We start from the raw sequence: 26369 nt of genomic DNA, 5'->3' as shown, positions 1-26369 counted from the left end.
CTGGAGGCACACAGGATGGAGGACTCTAATTATTGCTGCCTTGTACATTTATCTTCAACTAAAAATCCCAGAATTAAGTTTCATCAGTAATGAAAAAGGAAATCAGCAGTTATTTCTTGCTTGTTAATTAAACATTGGTTTTCTGATTTGTCTTACCTAGACAGACGGCATTAGGGATGTTTATGGGGGATCAGGCATGTAGCTGGGGGGGGGGCTTGAGGGGCTTCAGCCCTCCCCCCCCCCGAAATTCTCAGGGTGGTCCGCAAAAAAGCCTTACATTTATTATTTAAACTGTTATGTTTATTCATATCATGACCTGATCACCATGCTCAATATATTCCATATGCATGGGGGTATTGGGATAACAATGCAAAAGGTTTGCGAGGGTAAATCCCCCCTCACCAAGACTCAGCCCCCCCCCCCCCCGAACCAAAAATCCCAGCCAGTGGTCCATTTCTTGGCAGAATTCAAAGTACCCTTGAATGCCTTACATGACCTGGGTTCAGATTCTCTAAAATTATCTCCCTGTGTAAGCCTGAGTTATATGAAGCTGAAGTTTGGGGCCTAAACCAGGTATCATTATTAGAGCAAACTCAATCACAGCACCTGTGAAGCTTTTTGGGAGTGGACAAAAGGACCCCAGCTGCCGCAGTAAGAGCAGAACTGGAAGTATATACAGTTGATGGTTTATCCAAAATTAGGGCATATAATTATTGAATGTCATGGCAAATGACAGACTACCAAAACTATGCCTGTTAGAGCAGACAAAAAAAATCAATATCAGACCTCTTGGCTAGTTCAATTGACAAAACACATTAGGAATTGTGGACTTCCGACTCTAAATCCAAATCTCCTAGAAGAACTAGATCCAAAAATTGTTGCACAACTAATATTGGATATAGACGCTCAGAGACATTGCTACACTCAGTAAAGTTGGCTCATTGAAATGGCTAAGCCATTTTAAATATACTTTCCAAACAGTCCAAATATCTAAAGACCTCAGGAGAATATTTACCAGAAATAGATTTGAACAGCTGGATACAATGGTCAAAAATGGAAGATTTAACCAAGTTCCATATAATGAATAATTTTGTATCTGTGGACCAGCAGAGGTGGAAGATATCACACATGTACTGTTTAGTTGTAATTTATATAAGAAAGAGAGAAGCCGATACCTTGGGCCATACATTATACAAAAGACACACTGGGATCCTTATATTAAAACTACATTTTTATTGGCTGGCCAAAATGCTAAAATAACATACCAAACACCCCTTTTTCTATTTAAAGCAGCTCAACTGAGAACTGCATATTTGGAGCCGATAGCTGTAAATTGTAGGGGGGATGCAGATATTTGATCCGGTTCAGAATTTTGACCCCTTCTTATTAACAGCTTGTTTATTTTGTTTGTTTAACTTTGGTTGTAATGTGTATGTTGTATGTGCTAAATGTGTTTGTCAAATGTTTTGATATGGCCAATAGGCTAATCAATAAGACGTACGAAATATATAAGCCAGCCTGAGTTCTAAGAGCATTGGGGGAGAGCTTTTTCTTGGTCTAACCACTATCACAGATATGCATGATGAGGATATGAATCAATAGCTACTACCAGGCTATGGTACTCCCTTCCATGGGCATCCAGTTAACTTCCTCCCTGCTTCATCCAATAAGAGGTTAATACCTTCATATTTAGGCAGGCCTTTTAGTGATGTTTTAAAATTATTTTGTAGAGTAGCATTGCTAGCAGTGCAATGTGTTTTTATCATATGTGTTATTTAAGTATATATTAAGCTTTTTAAACTATCTGCTTTTCATAGTACAATATCATTCCCATATGAAAGGGACTATTTTATCCACATTCCAACAAAATGTGTAATCTCTATATGTTTTCTGGGTCCAGTTCAACTCTGTCATATCTTGGACTCAAAGTCTGTCATTTCAGTAGGGTTTGTTATAATCGGTGGTTTCATGGAGTCACATGGAGTCTGGAAATGTATCCCACACAAGAAAGGGATGGTGGTGAAGGGGGTGGGGGATACTATCCTGCTGATTTTCAGTTCTGCATTGAACATTTTAGCCAACTGCTTTTTAAAATTTTGTAAGCTGTCTTGGGTCCATTAATGAGAGGAAGATGGAGTATCAATTGAATAAATGAATAAACTATGCAAATAGGAGATTTTTAAAAATATGTATGCAATGCAGTAAAATACATTTTACTTGTGGGGAAAAATCATATAAATGTAGTTTTAAAGCTGTCTGTTAATTCTTTCAAATGCCATTTTGCTATACAGAAGTAGCTCCTATTTCTCACTATATATAGGCTCCCCTTTACTCAATTATGTGTTATAAGGAATTTGAAGGACCTAATATGGTCCTTCAAATGGAAACATGGAAAGAATTCCACTGAACTAAGTGGAATTAGATCATAAAATCCTACCCCCATAATTGGGTTTGACACTGGACTTTCCCTATTAGTGTATGCCCTTTGGGTCCTCAGAGAAATACTGGATATTATGAGAAAAGCTGGGTCTCATATACTGTGTTTGCTGCTCCAATACAACGATATACTGTGTTTGCTGCTCCAATACAACGATTCCCTTCATACAAGAGCAGTATTTGTAAAGTCTAAATAGGTTGAACTCCCAAACATTTAACTAAAAACATATAAAAGGGAGATATGTGTAGTGACGTGGAAATGTAAATGCCACACTGACAATTGCAAAAAATAACTTGGGCATAATGAAAAAGATTTAAAAACTCATGTAAGGCTTTCTAGTCAGCATTTGTGGGGTTGTCAGTTGTGACTTGGAGCATATGAAAAGCCTCAGACACTTTTATTAAACTCCAAGTGTGTGACTATTCTTGCTGTTGTAATCAACAAACCAAGGAAGGATGGAAAAAGCCCAGTTCTTATGAATTCTTTTAAATGTTTTAGAAAAGAAAGATTAACATTCATTCAAGGATTGCTAGCAATAACCCATTTTATACCCTTTCACTATGGCACATCTATGCAGGAAATAAAATATTGTCGATTGCAAAGGCTTCTCTCATCTCTGAAAGCATTCTTATGCTGGCTGGGCAATGCTGGGAGCTTCAGTATAAAAATAACCTTTCCAAGGACTTTTCCAACAAAGACAAAACAATTTAAAAGGCAAAATGATGTAAAAGGTATGATTTATTAAAACAATCCAAAAAGAAAGCATAATGCTAGCTTCCTGGTTGTGGTTTGTTTCCTCAGTAAACTGTAATTTGCAACAATAGCACTCAATAGAAATTGGGAAGGAGCCACAGACAGTGCCACTGAGCTGACAATGTGTCATTCCAGGATTTACATGGTGGCATAGTTTGATCCTCCTTGTGGTCTCCAGATATCAGTTCTTACATTGCTATAGAGCATGAATATGACATTCTTCTGTTCGTGACCCCAGACAGACAATGCCTGGCTCATTTGGCCACAGAGGTTGAATGAGGACGAATACTCTATGCCTGCGCTCTCTCCTGAGTCTTGAACCCTGTCTTTGCCTCTACTGGCTCTGTTGTCTATTTAGCGAACTGCCCCACATACCTCTAATGCAGCACATTCTTGCTGTAGGAAATGGAAATTGTGAAATTGTATCAGTAATGATCCCAGATAGCAGAAACCCTGGAGGGAGCAGGGAAAGAAAAGAGAAGGCTGCAACTGATGATCTCATGCTATTCTCACTTCTTATATTGCCATTGCTATTATTGTGAGCACACGGGTGGCCTCTCCATCCACAAACATATTAAGTTAAGAGTGCCACTGAAAGTCATTATCCATGATGTTGAGTGGCTCCCACATAAGTGGATCTATACTTGAATTGAGAACTTTAAAGGAGTTATCCAAAGGCAATTCAGCTCATGGATGGACTACAGTCTGGAGCAGATTTATTAGCCCTGTGATGTAGAATCCAAAGTGACTACTGCCCCAAATCATGGAGCCTGGCTTGCCTAGGCAAATGTTTTACTCCTAGTATGGGACAGACCATTAGGAATTCCTGTACAGTAACTTCTAGGGTCGGGCTCGAATCCTGTTTCATCTGTTTCTTTCATGGTTTTGTACCATTTTGTACCATTTTTCCATTCAGACTGCACAAAATGGTACAACCCCATGGGAACAAAAGAAACAATGAAACTAAAGGCAGAGAGGAATGGTAGCCATTTGATCGGCTGATTTTCATCGCTTGGCTGAAGGCCCTGGCTTGCAGGGCCTTCAGCCAAGTGCCGGGTGCTCGATGCTCATAGTTCCTGCTTGCCAGGCCTATGAGCATTTAGCGCTCAATGTTTTATAGGACTAGCTTTCAGGGCCTACAGCCAAGTGTCGAATGCTTAATTGTAGACCCTGAAAGCCTGGCCTATGAGCAGTTGAGCACCAAACGCTCGATGCTCATAGGCCTGACCTGCATGGCCTACGAGCACTGAGTGCTCGGCACTCACCTGTAGGCCCTGCAAGCTGGGCCTAGGAGACATTGAGCACTCAATGGCTCATAGGCCTGGCTCGCAGGGTCTGACACTTCACCACCCATGGCCTGAAAAAATTTTTGGACCTTGGACGGAAAAGCCCATTTGTATAGGCACCCATTTCCATAAGCGGCAGATGGAACAGACAAGAACGGTAAGCGACTTCAACCCTAGTCACTACTGTGCCTTCTGTAGCAGTCTGTGAGCCTAGATCATAAACAGAAATAGAAGCCTAAAAGGAAAAAATCTAAAATTGCTCCATTAAGCTCCAGCGAAAGGCTCCAGCAAACTAAACAAAGCCTATTGGCTATATATTAATTACTTCTGACTTAGAGGGTTTTTTTTTGGGGGGGGGGGGGTGTCAGAAGCAACCGGAGTTGCTTCTGGAGTGAGAGAATTTGCCGTCTGCAAGGACGTTGCCCAGGGGATGCCCGGATGTTTTGATATTTTACCATCCTTGTGGGAGGCTTCTCTCATGTCCCGACTTAGAGTTAAGGGAAAGGTACTAAGAGTCCCATGAGCTGAAATAAACCCCCAGCATTTTGAATTGTATTCATTGCTTGCAATTAATGTTTGCAAGAATTACATAGTGCCTATGCTCCTTCACACAGACAACATTTCCAGCAATGTTTTGTTGTGTTGCAGCTCCAGAAACTGAAGCGATCACTTTCTTTCAAGACCAAAAGTTTGCGGAGTAAAAGTGCAGACAACTTTTTCCAGCGGACAAACAGTGATGTGAAGTTGCAAGTAGATTTGCTATCGGAAATCAGCTGCAGAACAGGCCAGCCCCCCGATTCTGAAAGCCAGTCCTCCACTCCAACCAAAGACCAACCTCAACAGGAAAACAACAAAACTCACATTTTCCAGGAACACATCTTCAAGAAACCCACTTTCTGTGACATCTGCAACCACATGATTGTTGGTAAGAATGTTTTTTTGTTTCATTATGAGTAAACTTTTCTGATGATGTGATAAAGCTGTACTCCAAATATTGGCTATTGGTATCTTTTGGAATGTGCACATAAAACCTTTAGATAAAAAATTTTTCTAAGCGATCAGTGTCTTTCAATATATTCAATACCTACTTGAAATAAATTGATGTCAGGAGTTTTGGTGTTTGCTTTATAGTGTTATGTCCAACTAAGAGAAAACATTTATGGAACAAATTCCCATTTGTTATCTTTTCAGAAACCTATATGACTTGAGTCCATAAATACATTAACATGCTGACTAAAACTGTCATACTATAAGCCAGCAAGGATTCCCATTTCTGTAAGGATAATGGGTCATTTGATCTAATCACCTGATCTATACCAATATGATATCATATGGAAGTCCAGGCTTCTAGATCAGGGATCCTTTAACATTACCTATTATAGTATTGTGGTTCCACTTTAACTGACATGGCTGTCTTATGGAATCGTGGGATCTATAATTTGGTAAAGCAGCAAAGATTTCTGCCTGACAATCTAACTTTGTTAGATAGAGTATAATGTTATTAATTGCCATGGTATGATTTTGCAAACTCAAAGTTCTGACTTCTTTAGCTGAGTCTAGCTAGCTGGAGTGTAATCTTCCCCTTTAACTAATGCCTTCTAGGTTGCTGAGCATTATCATCTTTTCTAATAAAAATGTACAGCTTTATCCTCAAAGCCCAGAAGCATCTTCATATTATCCTTCTTTACACAAGTTTAAAAGGGTTCCTTGTCCTTACAGCTTTCCTGTTAGAAAGACAAAGGACTATTAGCTTCAGTAGTAAAAGAAGAAGAAGATATGGCTAAATCTAGACATTAAGCACATAGATTAATGTCCATGCCTTCCAAGCACACTGAATAACAATTCCCAAACATGAGGAACAAGGATTGAAAGAACCACGTTGGATTTATTTTTAAAGGGGAGCTTAAGCCATGATGCACATCAGGTGCACTTTAAACTAGATCTACTGAGGGAGGGGAACAACAGCCTGGCGAACACTATATTACCCACGACCTCAGGGAACCGCCAAAAGGCTAAATGGAGGGCTGCACAAACACAGCAAGGACCAAGTACCGAGAGCATAATAATCCCAAATAAACAGCTCAGGGGAAGGTCACAGGGGCTTACATGTCTTTACACTAATGCACAGAGCATGGGAAATAAGCAAGACGAGCTCCAACTTTTAGCACAGCACCACAAGTACGATGTCATAGGCATCACTGAAACCTGGTGGGATGACTCCCATCACTGGAATGTAGCCATTGAGGGCTATAACCTCTTTCACAGAAATAGAACAAAGAGGAGAGGGAGTAGCTTTATACGTCAAAAACAGTTACGTTGCAGAAGAAATGCAAGACTGTAATCCGGGAAACCAGCTGGAAAGCATCTGGATAAGAATCAAGGGAACTAGGACTCAAAAAGATCTCGTCGTGGGTGTCTACTACAGACCCCCGAGTCAGAATGAAGGACTTGATGAAGCCTTTTGTCAACAGCTAACCAAACAGGCACAAAGAAGAGATGTAGTAGTCATGGGAGATTTCAACTATCCTGATATCTGCTGGGAAAAAACTTGGCCAAGAGCACAAATTCCAACAAATTCCTCACTTGCCTTGCAGACAATTTTATGATCCAGAAGGTAGAAGAGACAACAAGGGGATCAGCAACTCTTGACCTCATCTTAACAAATTTATTTACAGTATTTATATTCCGCCCTTCCCACCCTGAAGGGGACTCAGGGCGGATCACATTACACATATAAGGCAAACATTCAATGCCTAAACATAGAACAAAGACAAACACAGGCTCCGAGCTGGCCTCGAACTCATGACCTCTTGGTCAGAGTGATTTGTTGCAGCTGGCAGCTGGCTGCTCACCAGCCTGCACCACAAATGTGGAAGACCTGATCAATACAGTCGAAGTGGTCGGATCCTTAGGGGCAAGTGACCATGTGCTCCTGCAGTTTGCCATACAAAGGAAGGCTGAAACTAAGACAAGTCAAACATGCATTCTGGACTTTAAGAGAGCTGACTTCCAAAAAATGAAGGGAATACTGAGCAGCATTCCATGGACACCAATATTAAAAGACAAGGGAGTTAAGGATGGATGGGAGTTTTTAAAAAGTGAAATACTAAATTTATTTATTTATTTATTTACAGCATTTATATTCCACCCTTCTCACCCCGAAGGGGACTCAGGGCGGATCACATTGCACACATAAAGGCAAACATTCAATGTCATAACATAGAACCTCTACAGAGACAAGGCACGGGCTGGCCTCGAACTCATGACCTCTTGGTCAGAATTATTTGTTGCAGTTGGGTTGCTATCCAGCCTGCGCCACAGCCTGGCCTGTGGCACAAATGCAAACAGTGCCAACAAAGAACAAGGAGGTGATAAGGTCTCTGCAAGGAGAAGATGGGGTGATGGTGACAGGGGACAAGGAAAAGTCAGAACTGCTTAATGCCTTCTTTGCCTCGGTCTTCTCACAAAAAGAAAGCCATCTTCAACCTCAGCAACATGAAATGGACAAAAGATTAGGGGAAATCCAACCCCAAATAGGGAAACAAGTTGTCCAGGAACACCTGTCTGCTCTAAACGAATTCAATAACCAGGGCCAGATCAACTACATCCAAGGGTATTGAAGGAACTACCTGAAGTTATTTCAGAACCATTGGCAATCATATTTGAGAGTTCTTGGAGAACGGGAGAAGTCCCAGAAGACTGGAGGAGGGTGAATGTGGTCCCTATCTTCAAGAAGGGAAAAAAGAACGACCCAAACAATTACCGTCCAGTCAGCCTCACGTTGATACCAGGCAAGATTCTGGAAAAGATCATTAAGGAAGTGGTCTGCAGACACTTAGAAACAAATGCAGTCATTGGCTAATAGTCAACACGGATTTACCAAAAACAAGTCATGCCAGACTAATCTGATCTCTTTTTTTGATAGAGTTACGAGTTGGGTCGATACAGGGAATGCTGTAGATGTAGCGTACCTGGATTTCAGTAAGACCTTCGACAAAGTCCCTCACGACCTTCTGGCAAACAAACTAGTAAAATGTGGGCTAGACAAAACTACGGTTAGGTGGATCTGTAATTGGCTAAGCGAACGAACCCAAAGGGTGCTCACCAATGCATCGTCTTCATCTTGGAAAGAAGTCATGAGTGGAGTGCCTCAGGATTCCATCCTGGGCCCGGTTCTGTTTAACATCTTTATTAACGACTTAGACGAAGGGTTAGAAGGCACGATCATCAAGTTTGCAGATGACACCAAATTGGGAGGGATAGCTAACACTCCAGAAGACAGGAGCAGAGTTCAAAACAATCTTAACAGACTAGAGAAATGGGCTGAAACTAACAAAATGAAGTTCAACAGGGATAAATGCAAGATACTTCACTTCGGCAGAAATGGAAATCAAAGATACAGAATGGGGGACGCCTGGCTAGACAGCAGTACATGTGAAAAAGATCTTGGAGTCCTTGTGGACAACAAGTTAAACATGAGCCAACAATGTGATGCAGCTGCTAAGAAAGCCAACGGGATTTTGACCTGCATCAATAGGAGTATAGTGTCTAGATCCAGGGAAGTCATGCTACCCCTCTATTCTGCTTTGGTCAGACCACACCTGGAATACTGTGTTCAATTCTGGGCACCGCAGTTGAAGGGAGATGTTGACAAGCTGGAATGTGTCCAGAGGAGGGCGACTAAAATGATCAAGGGTCTGGAGAACAAGCCCTATGAGGAGCGGCTTAAAGAACTGGGTATGTTTAGCTTGCAGAAGAGAAGGCTGAGAAGAGACATGATAGCCATGTACAAATATGTGAGGGGAAGTCATAGGAAGGAGGGAGCAAGCTTGTTTTCTGCTGCCCTGCAGACTAGGACACGGAACAATGGCTTCAAACTACAGGAAAGGAGAACATCAGGAAGAATTTCCTCACTGTGCGGGCTGTTCAGCAGTGGAACTCTCTCCCCCAGATTGTGGTGGAGGCTCCTTCTTTGGAGGCTTTTAAGCAGAGGCTGGATGGCCATCTGTCAGGGGTGCTTTGAATGCGATTTCCTGCTTCTTGGCAGGGGGTTGGACTGGATGGCCCATGAGGTCTCTTCCAACTCTACTATTCTATGATTCTATGATTCTATATGATTTGCTGTTATGTGCCAATAATAACTTATGAACATAAATCTAGTCCAGACATGCTTGCTATTCATAATACATAAGAGTTTCAGCTTTTTTCTTCTGCACAGCAATGAGGTTTTTTTTGGAAGAAGAACTTCCAGGGCTTGGCACTGCTAAATGAGCCTTGCAAAGTGGCTGCTTATTAATTTATTTATTGTGGCAGCAGCAAATTGAGAATACAGTTATAATTTATAGAAAAACCATAAAGTTAAAGACTTGGCATTCTACTAAATTTCCTTTGACCAGAAGCTGGCCACTTCGAGTGCCACTGATGATGCTGTAAGAAGGTCCTCTGTTGTGCAAGTGACAGGGCTCAGACTGTATTGCAGTAAGTAGTGGGTGGTTTGCTCTTCTCCACACTCGCATGTCACAGACTTCACTTTGTAGCCCCATTTCTTAAGGTTAGCTCTGCATCTCATGGTGCCAGAACACAGTCTGTTTAGGGCCTTCCAAGTCACCCAGTCTTCTGTGTGCCCGGAGGGAGTTTCTCATCTGCTATCAGCCACTGATTGAGGTTCTGGGTTTTAACTTGCCACTTTTGGACTCTTGCTTGCTGAGGTGTTCCTACAAGTATCCCTGTAGATCTTAGGAAGCAATTTCTAGATTTAAGGCATTGCTGGCTGATATCTGAACAGAGACTATTCTTTCGTCCTTTCATTACAGGCTTCTACTTCCCAACAGATGGTGCAATCTAAACAATATAATTTCTACAGTTGTGTAGGGCATAGACTTCCAATGATATTGTGATATTGTGGCAATTAAGAGCCACATCCATTGTTTTAACATGGTGAGATGTATACCACACTGGGCATGCGTATTCAGCAGCAGAGTAGCAAAGCGCAAGGGTAGATGTCTTCCCTGTGTCTGGTTGTGATCCCCAGGTTGTGCCAGTCAGCTTTTGTATGATACTATTTCTAGCGACCACTTTTTGCTTAATAATCAAGCAGTGCTTCTTGTAAAGCAGAGCACAATCCAGAATGACTTCCAGGTATTTTGGTGTTCTGCAATCCTCCAATGGGATACCTTCCCAGGTAATCCTTAGAGCTCAAGATGCTTGTCTGTTCTTAAGATGAAAAGCACTCTTCTGCATTTTAGATCGATTAGGAATCAGCTGGTTTTCCCTGTAATAGGTAGTAAGAGCAACTGAAGCTTTGGAGAGCTTCTGTTCAACCATTTCAAAGCTCCCAGCTTGAGTGGTGTTGACATGATCATCAGCATAGATGAAACTCTCTGTCCCTTCTGACAGTGGCTGATCATTTGTGTAAATGTTAAACATTGATGGAGCAAGCATGCTCCCCTGAGGCAGGCATCAGAAGTAGCTGCTTACAACACTATGTAACACGACTTTTGTTCCTGGGCAATAAATGTCATTTCCTAAGCGGTTCTGTCATTAAAAAACATGGAAAATGTATTAAACTGCAAAAACTTTGTTTTTGCGGAACATCTTGTAGCACATTTTGCTCAAGATTTTCAGCAAACGTCTCATAGTGTCAACCAATTCAACATAGTTTGTGGCAGCTACAATTTTTTTCTCCGCATTAGACTTTCAGACTGTCATTGTGATCGTTTGAACAGATTTAGGAAATCCACACAGTTTACAAATTATATGAAAATAGCCATTCCCAAAACAGAGTAACACCCCCATTTTCCTGTTTCATGGATTGGAATCTCATAACTCAGGCTATTCCCAGAGGCAGTTCTTCAGTCTCTGAAACAGCTAAGCCAAAAATAAACAATGGACCCCCCCCCTCCCCCCAATCATTATACATTATTTGAAATGCAAGACTGGTTTCAAAGTCCTAAATCTGAGGACTACAGGAGTCTTTTTTATTTTATTTTTTAAGAAAAAGTTAATTCTGGTGTGATTTATTTAAAGCATGGAAAATATGCAAAAAAGGGGGGAAATTAAGTTCATTTCATTTACCCGTATAGAGCCTGCCTAGCCTATCAAATATGCCTTTAGTCTTATTTACCCCATTCTTCTCTCGTATGAAGCACCTTTGCTCTTATGTGTACTGCAGAAAATAACATGTCAGTGCTGCACATTGAAAGGGAAAACAAATTATCTTTTTTTAAAAAAATGTATTTCCTGTAGTGACTCAACTGGGAAAAAACATCGTTGTTTTCCTCACATTCTTTCCATGCTGTGTTGCTTTTTCTGGATCAAATGGGAGGATCCCTAAAAATATTTACATGTGATAATTGCCAATTAACTTTGCTAGTCCTGCCCCAGTGCCTTCCTTATGCCAATCGGGCATAAGGTTTTTAAAACATTTTATGTTCTCTTGGCTTTACCAAAGTTGCTTTATGCTTATACTGAAAATTAAACTGACCTTGGGAGGCATCCGAATGTTACAAGATCTTAACAAAAATTATTAGTGAGTGTTTCTACTTTTAAATTCCCCCCACACTTTTCCTGCATGTTTCTAATATATGATCGTATGCATGAATGTAACAAATCAGATCTGAAATACGAATTAAAAATGAAATTATGCACAACCTTAGTACCCAACCCTTCAGATATCTCAGGACATGGGCCATACAGAGATTGATTGAGGCTTTCCCCCCAAAACGTCCCTGGTCTATGCCATTCCGAGATTGACTTATTAATTTGTTCGTTTATTGAATTTATATCCTGCCTTTGTCCCAAAATGGGATTCAGAGCGGTTTTCAATAATGTGAAAAGATGCAGCTAAACATTATTATAGAAGATAAGCAAACATCATAGCTTTTAGAACATGCTTTTGAACCATTAAAAACATTAAATATAATTAAAACATCATTTCAAACAGCAAACCACTAACACACACATATAAAATACAATATCATAATTAAAATTCACTCTTCAAAAGCCTACCTGCTATTTAGTATTGTATTTTATGAATGTTGCTGTAATTAATTAGTTAACTATTTTAATTGATTTGTATTGTATTTTATATTTTTATATACGTGTGTTTTATTGTAAGCCGCCCTGTGTCCCCTTTTGGGCGAGAAGGGCGGGACACAAATGTTGTAATAAATAAAATAAATAAATACCTAAATAGGATAGGGAGAGAGCCAACTAGGATTCTACAATATGGGAGCCCCTATCAACTTCTCCTGAGTCCTCATCAGCTTGTTATTTCCAATTAATTTCAATAGGAAAATTACTGCTTCTCTCTTACTTGTCTTCCCAGAAGGTCTCTGAGATAAACTTGAGTCTCCAAAATCAGGATACACCGACGTCGCAAAAATCTCAAAGATTAGGCGTTAGATTAGTTTGCCAATGGATGTTCCTTTGATACCACAGGGAAAGGATTTATTTGTTTCATGCTTTGCAGTTTTGTTTTGTTTTTTCGTGTCAGAAACTACTTGAGAAACTGCAAGTCACTTCTGGTGTGAGAGAATTGGCTGTCTGCAAGGACGTTGCCCAGGGGACGCCCGGATGTTTTGATGTTTTTATCATCCTTGTGGGAGGCTTTGCAGTGTCATCAATAAAGGAAAATTGTCATGAGAGCAAAAAGACGTGCATGTTCTTTCATCCTTAGCAGCAACAACCACCAAAATATGAGACTTAGAAAATATTTTTCTAGTGAGAGAAAATTAGTGAAATTTTCACAAAGTCCTGAAATTGTTTTTTTAATCTGAAAAATGTTCTCGAATTCTTGCAAAATCAGTCTTGTGTGTTAAGATAAAGGGAGGATTCTACATTTCTGCTTCTTTGCTATAACTTATTCATCTGCAAATTAGGGGTGTGCAATACAGCTATACCCTGTGCCATTTTCAGTGTCCAGATTTTAGTGGCCCCCCAATCAATTTTTGGGGAGCCTATATGTTTTATACTGTAGTTTGTTATCAGATTAAACTCATTGTGAAAACGGGAAGCAACACCAAAGACAACAGAAAATAAAAGAATACCAAAATTCCCCAAATGAAGCAGCTCTTTTTATTAAGCCCACATAAAAAAATAGTTACTTCATTTGAGGAATTTGTACCATTTCAAATATTTCTTTAGAACCAGACAGCTTACAGCATAGCATTAATGGTATTTTATCGTGTTTTATACTGCTGTTCGTTATCAGATTAAATTCATTGTGAAAACTGCCAAATTTGAAGTATTAAATACATTAAGTGTTTATATGTTTCAAGTATATAATATCAGTACTCTTTAAAACAGTGTTTTAAGATATTACAGTTTTATTCTCAGTCTCATATTACAGACGAGGTGCTACTGCTGACTGCATAGATCACTTCCTTGCAGGACTGAGAACAACTCAAACTCCTAAGTTCTGGGGCACTGAGTACGAATCCAGAAACTGTACATTTCTTCTTGAAGGTTGCAATAAGTAACTTCAGAAATTCTTTTCATACTACAAGTCTTCAAAAACAGTTTTCAAAGGTCATTCACAGTTTTGGAGTTACTCTGCAGAAAATTCATATGTTGTTGTGCACAGAAAATGTTCTCTGCACAGAATTAATAATTTTCTGCAAAGAAAAAAGCATTTCAATACTCAGTGAATATTAATACAGTATTAGTTCCTGTACAGAGAGTGTTATTTTCTATACAAGTCAGTGGTGTATGAATTTTACACAGAACAAATCTTCAATTATAGCTTTGTTTTCTGTGCATGATTGAATATAAACTGATTGAATATAAACTGTTGAGCTGCTGAACTTGCTGACTGACTGGTTGGCAGTTTGAATCCAGGGAGCAAGGTGAGTGCTCACTGTTAGCCCCAGCTTTGGCCAACCTAGCAGTTTGAAAGCATGCAAATGTAAATAGATCAATAAGTATCGCTCTGGCAGCAAGGAAATGGCATTCCATGCAGTCATGCAGGCCACTTGACCTGGGAGGCATCTATGGACAATGCTGGCTCTTTGACTTAGAAATGGAGATGAGCCCCCCCCCCCCCCCCCCCAGTGTCGGACATGACTAGGCTTAATGTCAAGGGGAAACCTTTACTATTTTACACAGAATATGCTGTTTCCTGTGCATAAAATGCTGTTTACTGTGTGAATCAAGTGCGGAAATTCCCATCAATCTAGGGTTCTGCTTATCAGGGCTTCTCAACATTCAAAAACATGTTTTTCCAACAATTTTCCCAATATTTTTTTAATATATTCTTTCTATTCATAGCTCAGAATTGCTGTGCAACACCTAGAAGTCCATTCTACATTACAATATACCAGCACATTCAGGCCTACTGAGAGGCACTTGGGAAATGTCATATTTGACTTTAATCAGAACACTGGTGTGGAATGAAACTATATATAGAATTTCTTCAGTGCTCTGCTTTCTCTCAGTGAAGCTACACTAAAAGGTGGCAGTCTTTTGAACACAGGCAGTATGAACCTATTATTAATAGGGATAAAATGACAATGCCCTTTTAAAATGTCTGCATCATATATACCATTAAAACCAATACCAAATTATTATGAATACCCTAAATCAATACCTAAAATGCAGTCATTTCCACTGCCTCTCCAGGGGAAACAATCAAGCCACCCATTCCAAACTGGATCATAAAACTAGGGCTGAAAGCTCCAGTTCTAGTGATTTTGCAGACTGTTGAATTCATATAATTTTTGTTCTTGTCTGATAGTGACTTTCCTTGAATGATTTCACTGGTCTTTTCAATTTCACTTAGGCTCTAAATTTTAGAAGGACATTTGCTGGAAGAGTTACATAGCAGGCTACAAACTGCCTGTCAATTTATTGTGAATTGAGAGCAGAAGTCAGCTGAAAGCAGCCAAATTTCTTGTTTTCTTGTTAAACAGTATGATCCCATATCTGTACATCCAGTGCCTATAATTTCATTTATGTATCCAGAAAAATATGTTCTGCCTCAACATTTTCTAGATTCTGCAATATTCTGTTATATTATTCCATCAGAAGTTGACCATGGAATCATGCTGGATGGCCTAGAAATGCTAGATAGGTGTTCACTTTAGGCCAGTGGCTCTCAACCTGGGGTCCCCAGATATTTTTGGTCTTCAACTCCCAGACATCATAACATCAGGTAAACTGGCTGGGATTTCTGGGAATTGTAGGCCAAAAACATCTGGGGACCCCAGGTTGAGAACCACTGCTCTAGGCCTTTCAGCATGCTTCCACCAGAAGTTGTACTTTCAATAAGGTTCTCTATTATCTGCCATTTCACATTTCCACGTTAAGTCCAAGAACATATCCCCCATAGATATGGGGGTCATGCCACAATGCATGCTAGTCATGGGAAGACACTAGTGTGCTGAGGTTGTTTGAAAACATCTTTTTTCAAAAGAGATTTAGGATATTTTACAGGGTTCAAAAAGCTCTGCATTTCTGTGGCAATTCTGAGTGATACTACCTTACCTTGCCCTAATTAACTTTACCTTAGTATCAGCGCTAAGCGTCTGGATAGAGCCCTCATTGGCAGGAGTTCATATCCGGCTTAGTCAGTGGCCACTGTACGGCCTTGAATTATTATTGTTTAAAAGGCCCCTGGTGGTGCAGTGTGTTAAAGTGCTGAGCTGCTGAACTTGCAGACCGAAAAGTCCCAGGTTCGAATCCAGGGAGCGGAGTGAGCACCCGCTGTTAGCCCCAGCTTCTGCCAACCTAGCAGTTTGAAAACATGCAAATGTGAGTAGATCAATAGGTACCGCTCCGACGGGAAGGTAACTGCGCTCCATGCAGTCATGCCGGCCTCATGACCTAGGAGGTGTCTACGGACAACGCCAGCTCTTCAGTTTAGAAATGGAGTTGAGCACCAACCCCCAGAGTCGGACATGACTGGACTTAATGTCAGGGGAAGCCTTTACCTTTACCTAGCATTTCTCAGATGAAACAAGGACACATGTGGTTAAGCAACATTGGATCAAAGCTAAGTGTCATATTCATACTTAGGACATCCCACACCAAAACACATAACAACTTCCCCACACTATCAAAACCTCAGTAGATGAGACCCAGGATGAGAATTTCCAGCTTCCATTTGTCATTGAATAGCAACTCTCATAACATTTCAACATTGTCTGTAGCCTTGGAGAATATGGGTATTCAAGTGTATTCAGAGGACCACATAATTGCTACTTAGATCTAAATGCTGTACCTAGGATCTACTACTTACTTTCCCCAAACTGTGCCATCCAGATTTCTAATTACAACTCCATTCAGTCCCAGATAGCACAAGTCTTCTCAGAAATCAGGCAAAACAGATCCTCTGGGTAAAGGCTTTAAGGCACACTAAAAGTGCCTGGCCTGCTCTCTTCTGACATCAGACACAAGATAGTCTTGCCAAGAGCAGAATATCAGCATAAAGAAAATCATCTCTAAGAACAAACAAGTTGTCATGCTTATTAATGAGTCACTGATTTGCTATGGCCTTTCAAACAAGGTTAGGAACACCTCCAAAATATCCAGCCTCCAGATGGATTTTGCTGCCTTCTGAAGGAGGTTTTTTTTTTTTTTTACAGTAATCCCCTTTTTAAAAATAGGATAGTTGATTCAAAACTTCGTAACTTTTTCCAGGTTAGGAGCCCCGAAAAACAAAATGTATCTTGTCCAATGCTTTGAAAGATGAATTTGTGTTTCTCAATGTGGGTTCAGAGTTCTCCATTCGTCCATAAGTAATATCTGGTGCAACCGCTAGCTGGAGAGCTAAAAATTAGGAATTGAGAAAACATTCAGAAATCTATAAAAAAACATCCAGGTTAGACGTTGCTTTTTTTCAAGACAAGAAGAAATGACAATGAAATGCAAATGATAGAATTCATCAAAAATATATTCTCCTCCATTAAAACCCAATGCACACATTTGGAGGAAGAACAGAAAAATGACATATATTCTTCTGAGTGGCATAAAACTTGAAAAATTGTGACAAAGACCTCTTCTAAATGGAGTAAATGATACTGTTTGCTGATATATTGTTGCTGTAGTTCTTTAATAGTCAAGCAAGATTTCCCTTGCCAAGAACTTATCACTGGCAATTTACAGTACCAGAACCAGCTATTTATTATCACACAGAGCTTGGTTTTTGATGTTATTGTTGTTTAATTCCATAATATGTTGCAACAAAAATGATGTTGTTTGGTATCTTCAGGTTTCCAACTCATGATTTTTTTTTCATGTCAGGAACAACTTGAAGCATGTCGCTTCTAGTGTGAGAGAATTGGCTGTCTGCAAGGACGTTGCCAGAGGACACCCGGATGTTTTATGTTTACCCTCCTTGTGGGAGACTTCTCTCATGTCCCCACATGGGGAGCTGAAGCTGACAGAGGGAGCTCACCCACTCTCCCCATATTTGAACCACTGACTTGTCAGTCAGCAATCCTGCTGGCAAAGGGTTTAACCCATTGCGCCACCGGGGGGCCAACTCATGATGACCCTATGCCAGTGATGGCCAACCTATGACACGCGTGTCAGCACTGACACGCCTAGCCATTTTGGCTGACACGCTGCTGCATGCAGATTGATTGGATGACTATGTCTTTTGTGGCCAAATTCGGTGTGATTTGGTCCAGTGGTTTTGTTGTTTACTCCATGGGAATTATTCACATTACATTATCATTGTATCATTCTATTATTATTCTATTATTATTGTAGTATATTATATTATTACTATTATATTATTATTATTATATTACGTTTTCATCGTCTGGTGCTTGGTCTAATCATATTACTCATAGTATACAAAGAGCAACAAAAGCAGCAGGTTCCATTTACAAGCTGTACCATCATAGATACCCAGGCACAATCAGGCCTGCCCTGGAAGTCTTTAAGAAAAAAATAATGCCAACACTCATATTTGGGGCCGAAATTTTGGGGCACAGCAATTTGGCCAAGATCGAAGCCTTCCAAGTTAAGCAGCTTCGCATTCTCCTGGGACTTTCCAGAACAACACTAATGGCTGCAGTAAGGGCAGAGCTAGGAATGCTCCCAGTAAAAGCTCAAATTTTAATGAGACAATTCAATTACTGGTCAAAGGTAAATCAGATGAATTCCAGTAGACTTCCTCACCTATGTTTAGAGGATCAAGACCAGCGTGCCCACAAGTCATCATGGGTAGTGGCCTTAAACAATGAGATGGCTAAAATTGGCCTTCCTTTACAATTTTTGAATGATCTAGGACCTAGGGCAAAACAAGTGCTTATGCAACGCACTCATGATATCTATGCGCAATTGGACCTAGCAAGTATAGGTAGGTCTTCTGCCACAAAGTTTTTAGCCTCCCACAAAATGAATACTCATTTAGAACACTATTTGACTATTCCAGTTCCGTTACCCTTAAGAAGAATATATACCAGGGCCAGGTTTGAACAACTCGGTATTATGATGCAAACTGGTCGCTACTGTAACATCCCAAGAAATGAGAGATTTTTTGTCTGGGGAGATCAAATAGTGGAAGATATCGAACATTTTTTGATTGACTGCCCAGCATATGCCGAACTTCAACACAGTTATTTACATCCATTACGATCTAATTTTAGGTCTCCCAACAGAAATGATCTTCTGACAGTCCTCTTGCAAGGACAAGAAAGATCCACCATAATTAGAGTAAGCCTTTTTATCCTGAAAGCTATCAAGAAAAGAGCACATTTCCTGAAAGTTAAGCAGGAAAATAAGATTTTGTCGGCAAACAGATGGTCAGCTGCCTGTCCTCCCATCCTTTTTGCCTTGTTTTTATTTATGTTGCACTTTGAAATGGTCATATGACTGGTCAAACAAATAAATTATTATTATTGGTCAAGTTGCCTATGATATCACACAGCTTCCTTCATTCCTTTCTAACCATAAGAACCTTTTCAAAAAGTTGGAGAGCCTGTGGTGGACCTATAGGTGACACAAATGGGCCCCAATTCACAATAAACAAGGAGCTTTATTGAGAGAGCTCCCACCTCTGGGCAGAGGTCTGGAAGAGCCAGTATCTTCTAAAATATAACTTCCAAAATTAATTTCAGCTTCTTGTTCATTACGCCAATAAGTTTCCACTGACTACATTATTTCTGAAATATGACTTTGCTGTGCCTTATCTCAAGAGGTAACTCACAGATAATTATATTACTTCAGGTCATAGAAATATATTTCTTCAGTCACTATAGACTTGCACACTTTCCCCACCCTGCCCACTAAGATTTACATATTGCTATATGAGAGGAAGAAAAACCTTTCCACCTTCTAGTTGCTTCTGAGATTGCTAGATGTGAGAGAAGCTTTTTCAGAAAGCTGGGCAAAAAAGGGGGAAGACGTCTTAGCACAGTAGTTCTCAACCTGAGGTCCCCAGATGTTTTTGGCCTACAACTCCCAGAAATCCCAGCCAGTTTACCAGCTGTTAGGATTTCTGGGAGTTGAAGGCCAAAAACATCTGGGGACACCAGGTTGAGAACCAGATAAAGCAGCAAACCTGTCTCAGTGTGACAGAAGGGCAGATTACAAGTGAAAATATTAGTGGCTGAATACTTCCACGTTAAGAAAAAATGCAACTAATACATGAGTGGGTGAGACTAAAGAGTGGGTTTTCCTCTTTCACTGTAGAATGCTAGCTTTTTTAATTCAGGAAATTTTTTTCTGTCTGCATTTAGTGGTTGGTTTTCCCCATCTACTTCTGAGATTTCTGAGTACTAGGCTTTGCACTATAGACAGGGGTGTAGTTATGGGAGGGAGAGTCAAAATGAGAGTGTTGCCACCAGTAAGAATTCTGTCCCACCCCATGAATTTTTTCAGCAGTGGAGAAATTTCTACCATTATAGTAACTTAAGGTTTTGGTGGAGCATTTAAAAAATATAGGCTCTGATCCTGCATCATCAGGATGACAACAAAGCTACACCACAAAAGTCATACTTTTTAAGCCAAACAGTACCCCAACCAAAGGTTTACAAATTACAGAAGATCAAGCCACAAGGCACTGGGCAATTAATGAAAAATGTATCTCCCAAGAATGTGTTTACCAAGAATTAGGTAAAGGTAAAGGTTTCCCCTTGACATTAAGTCTAGTTGTGTCCAACTCAGGATGCTCATCTCCATTTCTTAGCAAAAGAGCTGTCCTTGTCCATAGACGCCTCCAAGGTCATGTGGCTGGCATGACTGCATGGAGCGCCGTTACCTTCCCACCAGAGTGGTACCTATTGATCCACTCACATTTGCATGTTTTCAAACTGCTAGGTTGGCAGAAGCTGGGGCTAACAGCCAGAGCTCCCCCCGCTCCCCAGATCTGAACCACCAACCTTTCAGTCAGCAAGTTCAGCAGCTCCGCAGTTTAACCCACTGCACTACCGGGAATCACAATATCATAAATGTGGTTTAGGCTCGAATCAATATTGTTCAAAGAGCTGGGTATATTTAGCCTGCAGAAAATAATGTTGAGAGGAGACATGATTGCCATGTTAAGCTATTTGAAATAATGTCATAAGGAAGGGGGAGCAAGCTTGCTTCCTTGGAGACTAGGAACTGAAGTGATGGATTCAAATTACAGGAAAGGAGTATTAGGAAGAACTTCCTGATCATAAGAACTGTTCAACTGTGGAATTCTCTGCCTTGGAGTGTAGTGGAGACTCCTTCTTTAGGCGAATGGATTTATGCATTTCATATGTTTTAGGTTTTGTATACTGTCTCATGTGTTTTAATGCTTAATGTAAATTGTTTTAATTGCTTTATGTTTTATTGGATTGTATTGTTGTTTTATTGATATTGAATTTTTGCCAGGTCTGTAAGCCGCCTTGAGTCCCTTCGGGTGAGAAAGGCAGGCTAGAAATGATGTAAATAAATTCTTCAAATGCTTTTAAACAGAGGCTGGATGGCCATCTGATGGGGCTGCTTTGATTGTGCTTTTCCTGCATAGCAGGAGGTTGGATTGGATGGCTCATGTGGTCTCTTTCCAACTCTAAAGGTTTGCTGTCTCATTCTGGAATACTAGATACTAGTTGGGAATTGAAAGCAAACTTCTTTTTGTGTGGGAGGGATTCTTATTTGGGGGCACCCTATTTTTCCCACCCATGTCTTTACCACTGAAAACAGGTACCAAGGCTCAAACATCACAGAAATGTTAAGAGTCTACTTACATAGATTTAGTATAGTGGTGGAAATAGTTTTGAAGAGTACACCTTCTGTGGAAGATGACTTATAACTTCCAGATAGAATTGGGGTAAAATCCACCCAGTCCTAGTGGTCCATCTAGAAACCTTGGAGGACGTTTCCACTGGCACCTGTGGAAATTCCTAGTCATGTGAAGGTGATGGGGTGAACAGGCAGTTTGCATTCTGATCTCATCTAAAACAGTGAGTCCTGACCCCAAATGTGGCCTACTTACCTCAATGCTGGTGTCACCAACGGTAAAAGGTTTCTGCATGCCACCCAATTATCAAAATCTGTTAGCAACAACATGCATTGTTTACAATGGATCTGCAAATAATGTTTCAGTTGCACTCCACAAAAAGAAAGATCAGCCTGTTTAGCAAGCTTTGCAAATGATGATTTATATTCAGTAAACATTTGATTTTATATCTTTTTTTATATACCTAAGATCACGTAAAAATTTCTCGGGCAGAAAAGGGTTGTGAGTGGAAAAGGTTCAAGAAGGCTTGATCTAGAAAACAGGAAAAGAAGCCTTCCTTCCACATCTGGGACATTTCCACCACCTCCTCCCCTTTCCCCATGGTAATTTAGAACAAAAAATAGGGATAAAGCTGTATGCTGTGCATTAAGCATGATAGATTGGCCCTAAACCACCTAACAATTACGGATATCTTTTTAAAGTAATTAATCTCCCATTCTTTCTTAAGTAATCTCTCCTTGTGTTGTATAACACTACTCTGTCACATGATGAAATCAACAGCTGGCTGCTCTGAGCTATCATGAACGCATTTGAATGCCTGGACATTTGGAATGTGGGTGGAAGGAGGGTGTTTTAAAAGGTCGATTTGCATGCTGTTAAAAGCAGATGCCGGAAGACTCCAAATTGTATTCGCTTCTTTGTAGAAAAAAGAGATTACATTTCCACCTATGCTATAGAAGGGTGCCTTGTTAACAATCACTAAGTGTGACACACTACTAGGACAGATGTTCTTGAGAGGCGCAACAGGAAAAGCTTTCCTAAATATGAAGTTGGTTGACATCACCTAGTAATAAGGAACTAAATCAAATTATTATACCAACCAGAGTAGACTTATTGAATATATGAATCCTCCATAAGTTTTGACTTATCAAGTCAGATTGATTTGATAGGTCTGCTCTACTTGGCAGCAACAATTGAATATAGGCTAGAATACACCTCTCCATATTTCAATACATAAAAATGTCCACTGGATCAGACCATCTGCATACTGCAAATGTAATTTCACACTCTCGTCCATTAAATGCATGTCGGCATACAGTATCCAAGGCATTGGCGCAGGACTGTTTGCTGCTCATTCAAGCAAAAATGCATCAATCTGCAGGAGAAGCTTTAATTCTGGACTCAAAATCTATATGAAGATATTTTTAATTACATAATATATGATACTCAGTTACAGTTGCTTTAAACATTATTTATTGTCATCTGTGTCAAGATGTTCCAAGACTAAGGTAAAGGTAAAGGTTTTCCCCTAACATTAAGTCTTGTCGTGTCCAACTCTGGGGGTTGCTGCTCATCTCCATTTCTAAGCCAAAGAGCCAGCGTTGTCTGTAGACATCTCCAAGGTCATGTGGCCGGCATGACTGCATGGAGTGCCGTTACCTTCCCACCGGAACTGCACCTATTGATCTACTCACATTTGCATGTTTTAGAAGTGCTAGGTTGGTAGAAGCTGGAGCTAATAGCGGGAGCTCACTCTGCTCCCCGGATTTGAACCACTTGACCTTTCAGTCAGCAAGTTAAACAGCTCAGCGATTTAACTCGCTGTGCCACCAGGGACTCCAAGACTAAAGAATGGAGAAATTCTTTTTTAAAACGTTTGTTTTGAATGCAAGCCTCATGGTGTTTGGGATCCCAAGTTCAGTTATTTATTTTCCTGTTCATTTGCTTATATGTTTGTACTGGGGAAATGTAGTACCATTCGGAAACCTATTGCAAAGTGATTAGCAGTTACAATATTTCAGAAATGTTTCAATAATGCATAGGAGCCTGTACTTCGAAAAACAATTATTATTTGCAAATAGACAGATCCCCCACATGCAACAAAGCCATAATGCAACAAAGCCATAATGTCTTTTTTGAGGTGCCATTAGTAAACCTGTTACAAAGTGATTTGTAGGTATAATATTTTAGAAATGTTTCAATAATGCATAAGAACCTGTACTTCAAAATACAATTATTATTTGTAAATAGACAGATTCCTCCCCACATGCAACAAAGCCATAATGCAACAAAGCCATAATGTCTTTTCTGAGGTCTGGAAAAAATTGCAACCCAATTGTTGCAAAAAAAAAAAAAAAACCCTGAAAGGGTTAAATGGTTCTTCCTCCTTTGCAATAAGACTGGAACTTTTTTGCCATGTTATAAAGTTGAAGTCTGTTTGAGTTTGTAGGCCACGTCGCTTGGTATGTGAATGGAAACTATTGATGCTATCTAATTAAATCTCCCTGCACTCCCAACAGGGACAAACGCTAAACATGGATTACGCTGCAAGGCGTGTAAGCTGAGCATTCACCACAGATGTGCAGAAAGCATCGGGCAACAACGCTGCATGGGGAAACTGGTAAGCCTGTGGAATGGAGTCTGATTATAACTGCAAACCAGGTATGAGCAAATGGTGTGACCCACCAGGTCCCTCCAATCTGAGCTGAAGAAGTAGACTTACAATGTTAAGCAATTCTGATGAATTAGAAATGAATTGATTTTAGGTTTTTTAAAAAATACCTGTATCATACCCAAACTGGTTCTTACAGGCACAGTAAAAGAATAGTGATCCATTTAGAATAATAGAATCATAGAGTTGGAAGAGACCTCATGGGCCATCCAGTCCAGCCCCCAGCCAAGAAGCAGGAAATCACATTCAAAGCACCCCTGACAGAGGTGCTGCTTAAATGCATTTAAGCAGAGGTCCAGCCTCTGCTTAAATGCCTCCAAAGAAGGAGCCTCCACCACACACTGTGACAGAGAGTTCCACTGCTGAACAGCTCTCACAGTTAGGAAGTTCTTCCTAGTGTTCAGGTGGAATCTCCTTTCCTGTAGTTTGAAGCCATTGTTCTGCATCCTAGTCTCCAGAGCAGCAGAAAACAAGCTTGCTCCCTCTTCCCTATGAATTCCTCTCACATATTTATGTGTGGCCATTATGTCTCCTCTCAGCTTTCTCTTCTGCAGGCTAAACATGCCCAGCTCTTTAAGCCACTCCTCATAGGGCTTGTTCTCCAGACTCTTGATCATGTTAGTCGCCCTCCCCTGGACACATTCCAGCTTGTCAACATCTCCTTTAAATTGTGGTGCCCAGAATTGGACAGTATTCCAGGTGTCATCTGACCAAGGCAGAATAGAGGGTTAGCACGACTTCCCTGGATTCCCCATGAGGACTCCAATATCTTTTGGACAGCACATGTACTGCTGCCGAGCCAGGCGTCTCCCATTCTGTATCTTTGCATTTCATTTTTTTCTGAATGGAGTATCTTTATTTGTCCCTGCTGAACTTCATTTTGTTAGTTTCTGCCCATCTCTCTAATCTGTTAAGATCGTTTTGAATTCTGCTCCTGTCTTCTAGAGTATTAGCTATCCCTCCCAATTTGTGTCATCTGAAAACTTGATGATCATGTCTTCTAACTCTTCATTTAAGTCATTAATAAAGAACAGAACCAGCCCATTTCACAAAGTGTTAAACCATATCCTCCAACATTTCATGAATGGAAACTGGGACATGTATGGCCAACAATATCAGAGAGTGATCCAGATGTCAAACATTATTAATGACGAAGGACACACAATACAGAAGCAGCGGTTTGCTTTGGCCTGATCCTATTGAGAGGGCAGGATTCTGTCCCTTCTTTGTTAACTGACTACTAAATAATTTTGTGTCAGCTCACTATAGCCGCTCCCAAATGAAGACACAAGACTCTTTCTGATATCACTGGAAACTTTTACTACAGGAAACATTTACATGTAAAAAGCCAAGAGTGCCAGGCATCAGTTCGCACTCCCTTATATACCCTCCCCCGTATTCAAAGACAGAATTCCCGCCAGATAAAAACCCTGCGAAATCCCCCTGCCAAATTCTGTAACCGTTTCCTTTCAGGGTCAGGCGCACCAGGTGTCTTATCAGTATGGAATGTCAGCGACCCGGATTTCTGGTGCCATAATGCAGGCCCTGAAGACTGGGTTCTGACATGCCCCCCCCTCCTTGTCCTGGAAGGCAAAACAGTAGGTCCGGCTATTGTTCTCTGTTGTCTAAGGTTCCTTTGTACATCTTTAGTAAGCTACAATGGAAAACCGGGTGCACTTTCCCTAAGTCTTTGGGTAATCTCAGCTGATACGTGACCTCATTTATCCTTTTTGTGATTCTAAATGGCCCTATGTAGCGTGGCACCAATTTCTTTGAGGGGAACCCCAACTTCAGATTCTTTGTACTTAGCCAAACTAGATTTCCCTCTTCTAATTCCTTCCCTTCCCGGCGCTTTCGGTCAGCGAATAGCTTGTACTTCCTCTGTGTTTCCCGCAGTGCTTTCACCACATTTTGCCACTCTGCCCTGATTTTTGCCGGCCGCTCTTCGCTATCCTGGCTCTCACCTCCCTTCCACTCCAGTAGCTTTGGGAATGGTGCTACATCTTGGCCGTACACTATTTTGAAAGGGGAACGACCGGTCGCCGAATGCACTGCCCCATTGAAAGC

General features: G+C 40.5%; 1 protein-coding gene across 5 annotated transcripts in view; it reads left to right on the top strand.

Moving 5' to 3' along the window:
- stac (SH3 and cysteine rich domain) overlaps window positions 1-26369 on the top strand; it is a 204716-nt gene that overhangs the window by 48682 nt on the left and 129665 nt on the right. For all 5 annotated transcript variants that reach the window (XM_062958255.1, XM_062958253.1, XM_062958252.1 and 2 more), the window contains 2 exons: window positions 5125-5401; window positions 24151-24251. In XM_062958255.1, the coding sequence (XP_062814325.1) occupies window positions 5125-5401; window positions 24151-24251 (378 nt within the window). The remainder of the gene's footprint in view (window positions 1-5124; window positions 5402-24150; window positions 24252-26369) is intronic.

The sequence above is a fragment of the Anolis carolinensis genome, chromosome 6 (assembly GCF_035594765.1).
Source record: "Anolis carolinensis isolate JA03-04 chromosome 6, rAnoCar3.1.pri, whole genome shotgun sequence".
Classification (NCBI taxonomy): domain Eukaryota; kingdom Metazoa; phylum Chordata; class Lepidosauria; order Squamata; family Dactyloidae; genus Anolis; species Anolis carolinensis.
This window is presented reverse-complemented; position numbering and strand designations above follow the sequence as displayed.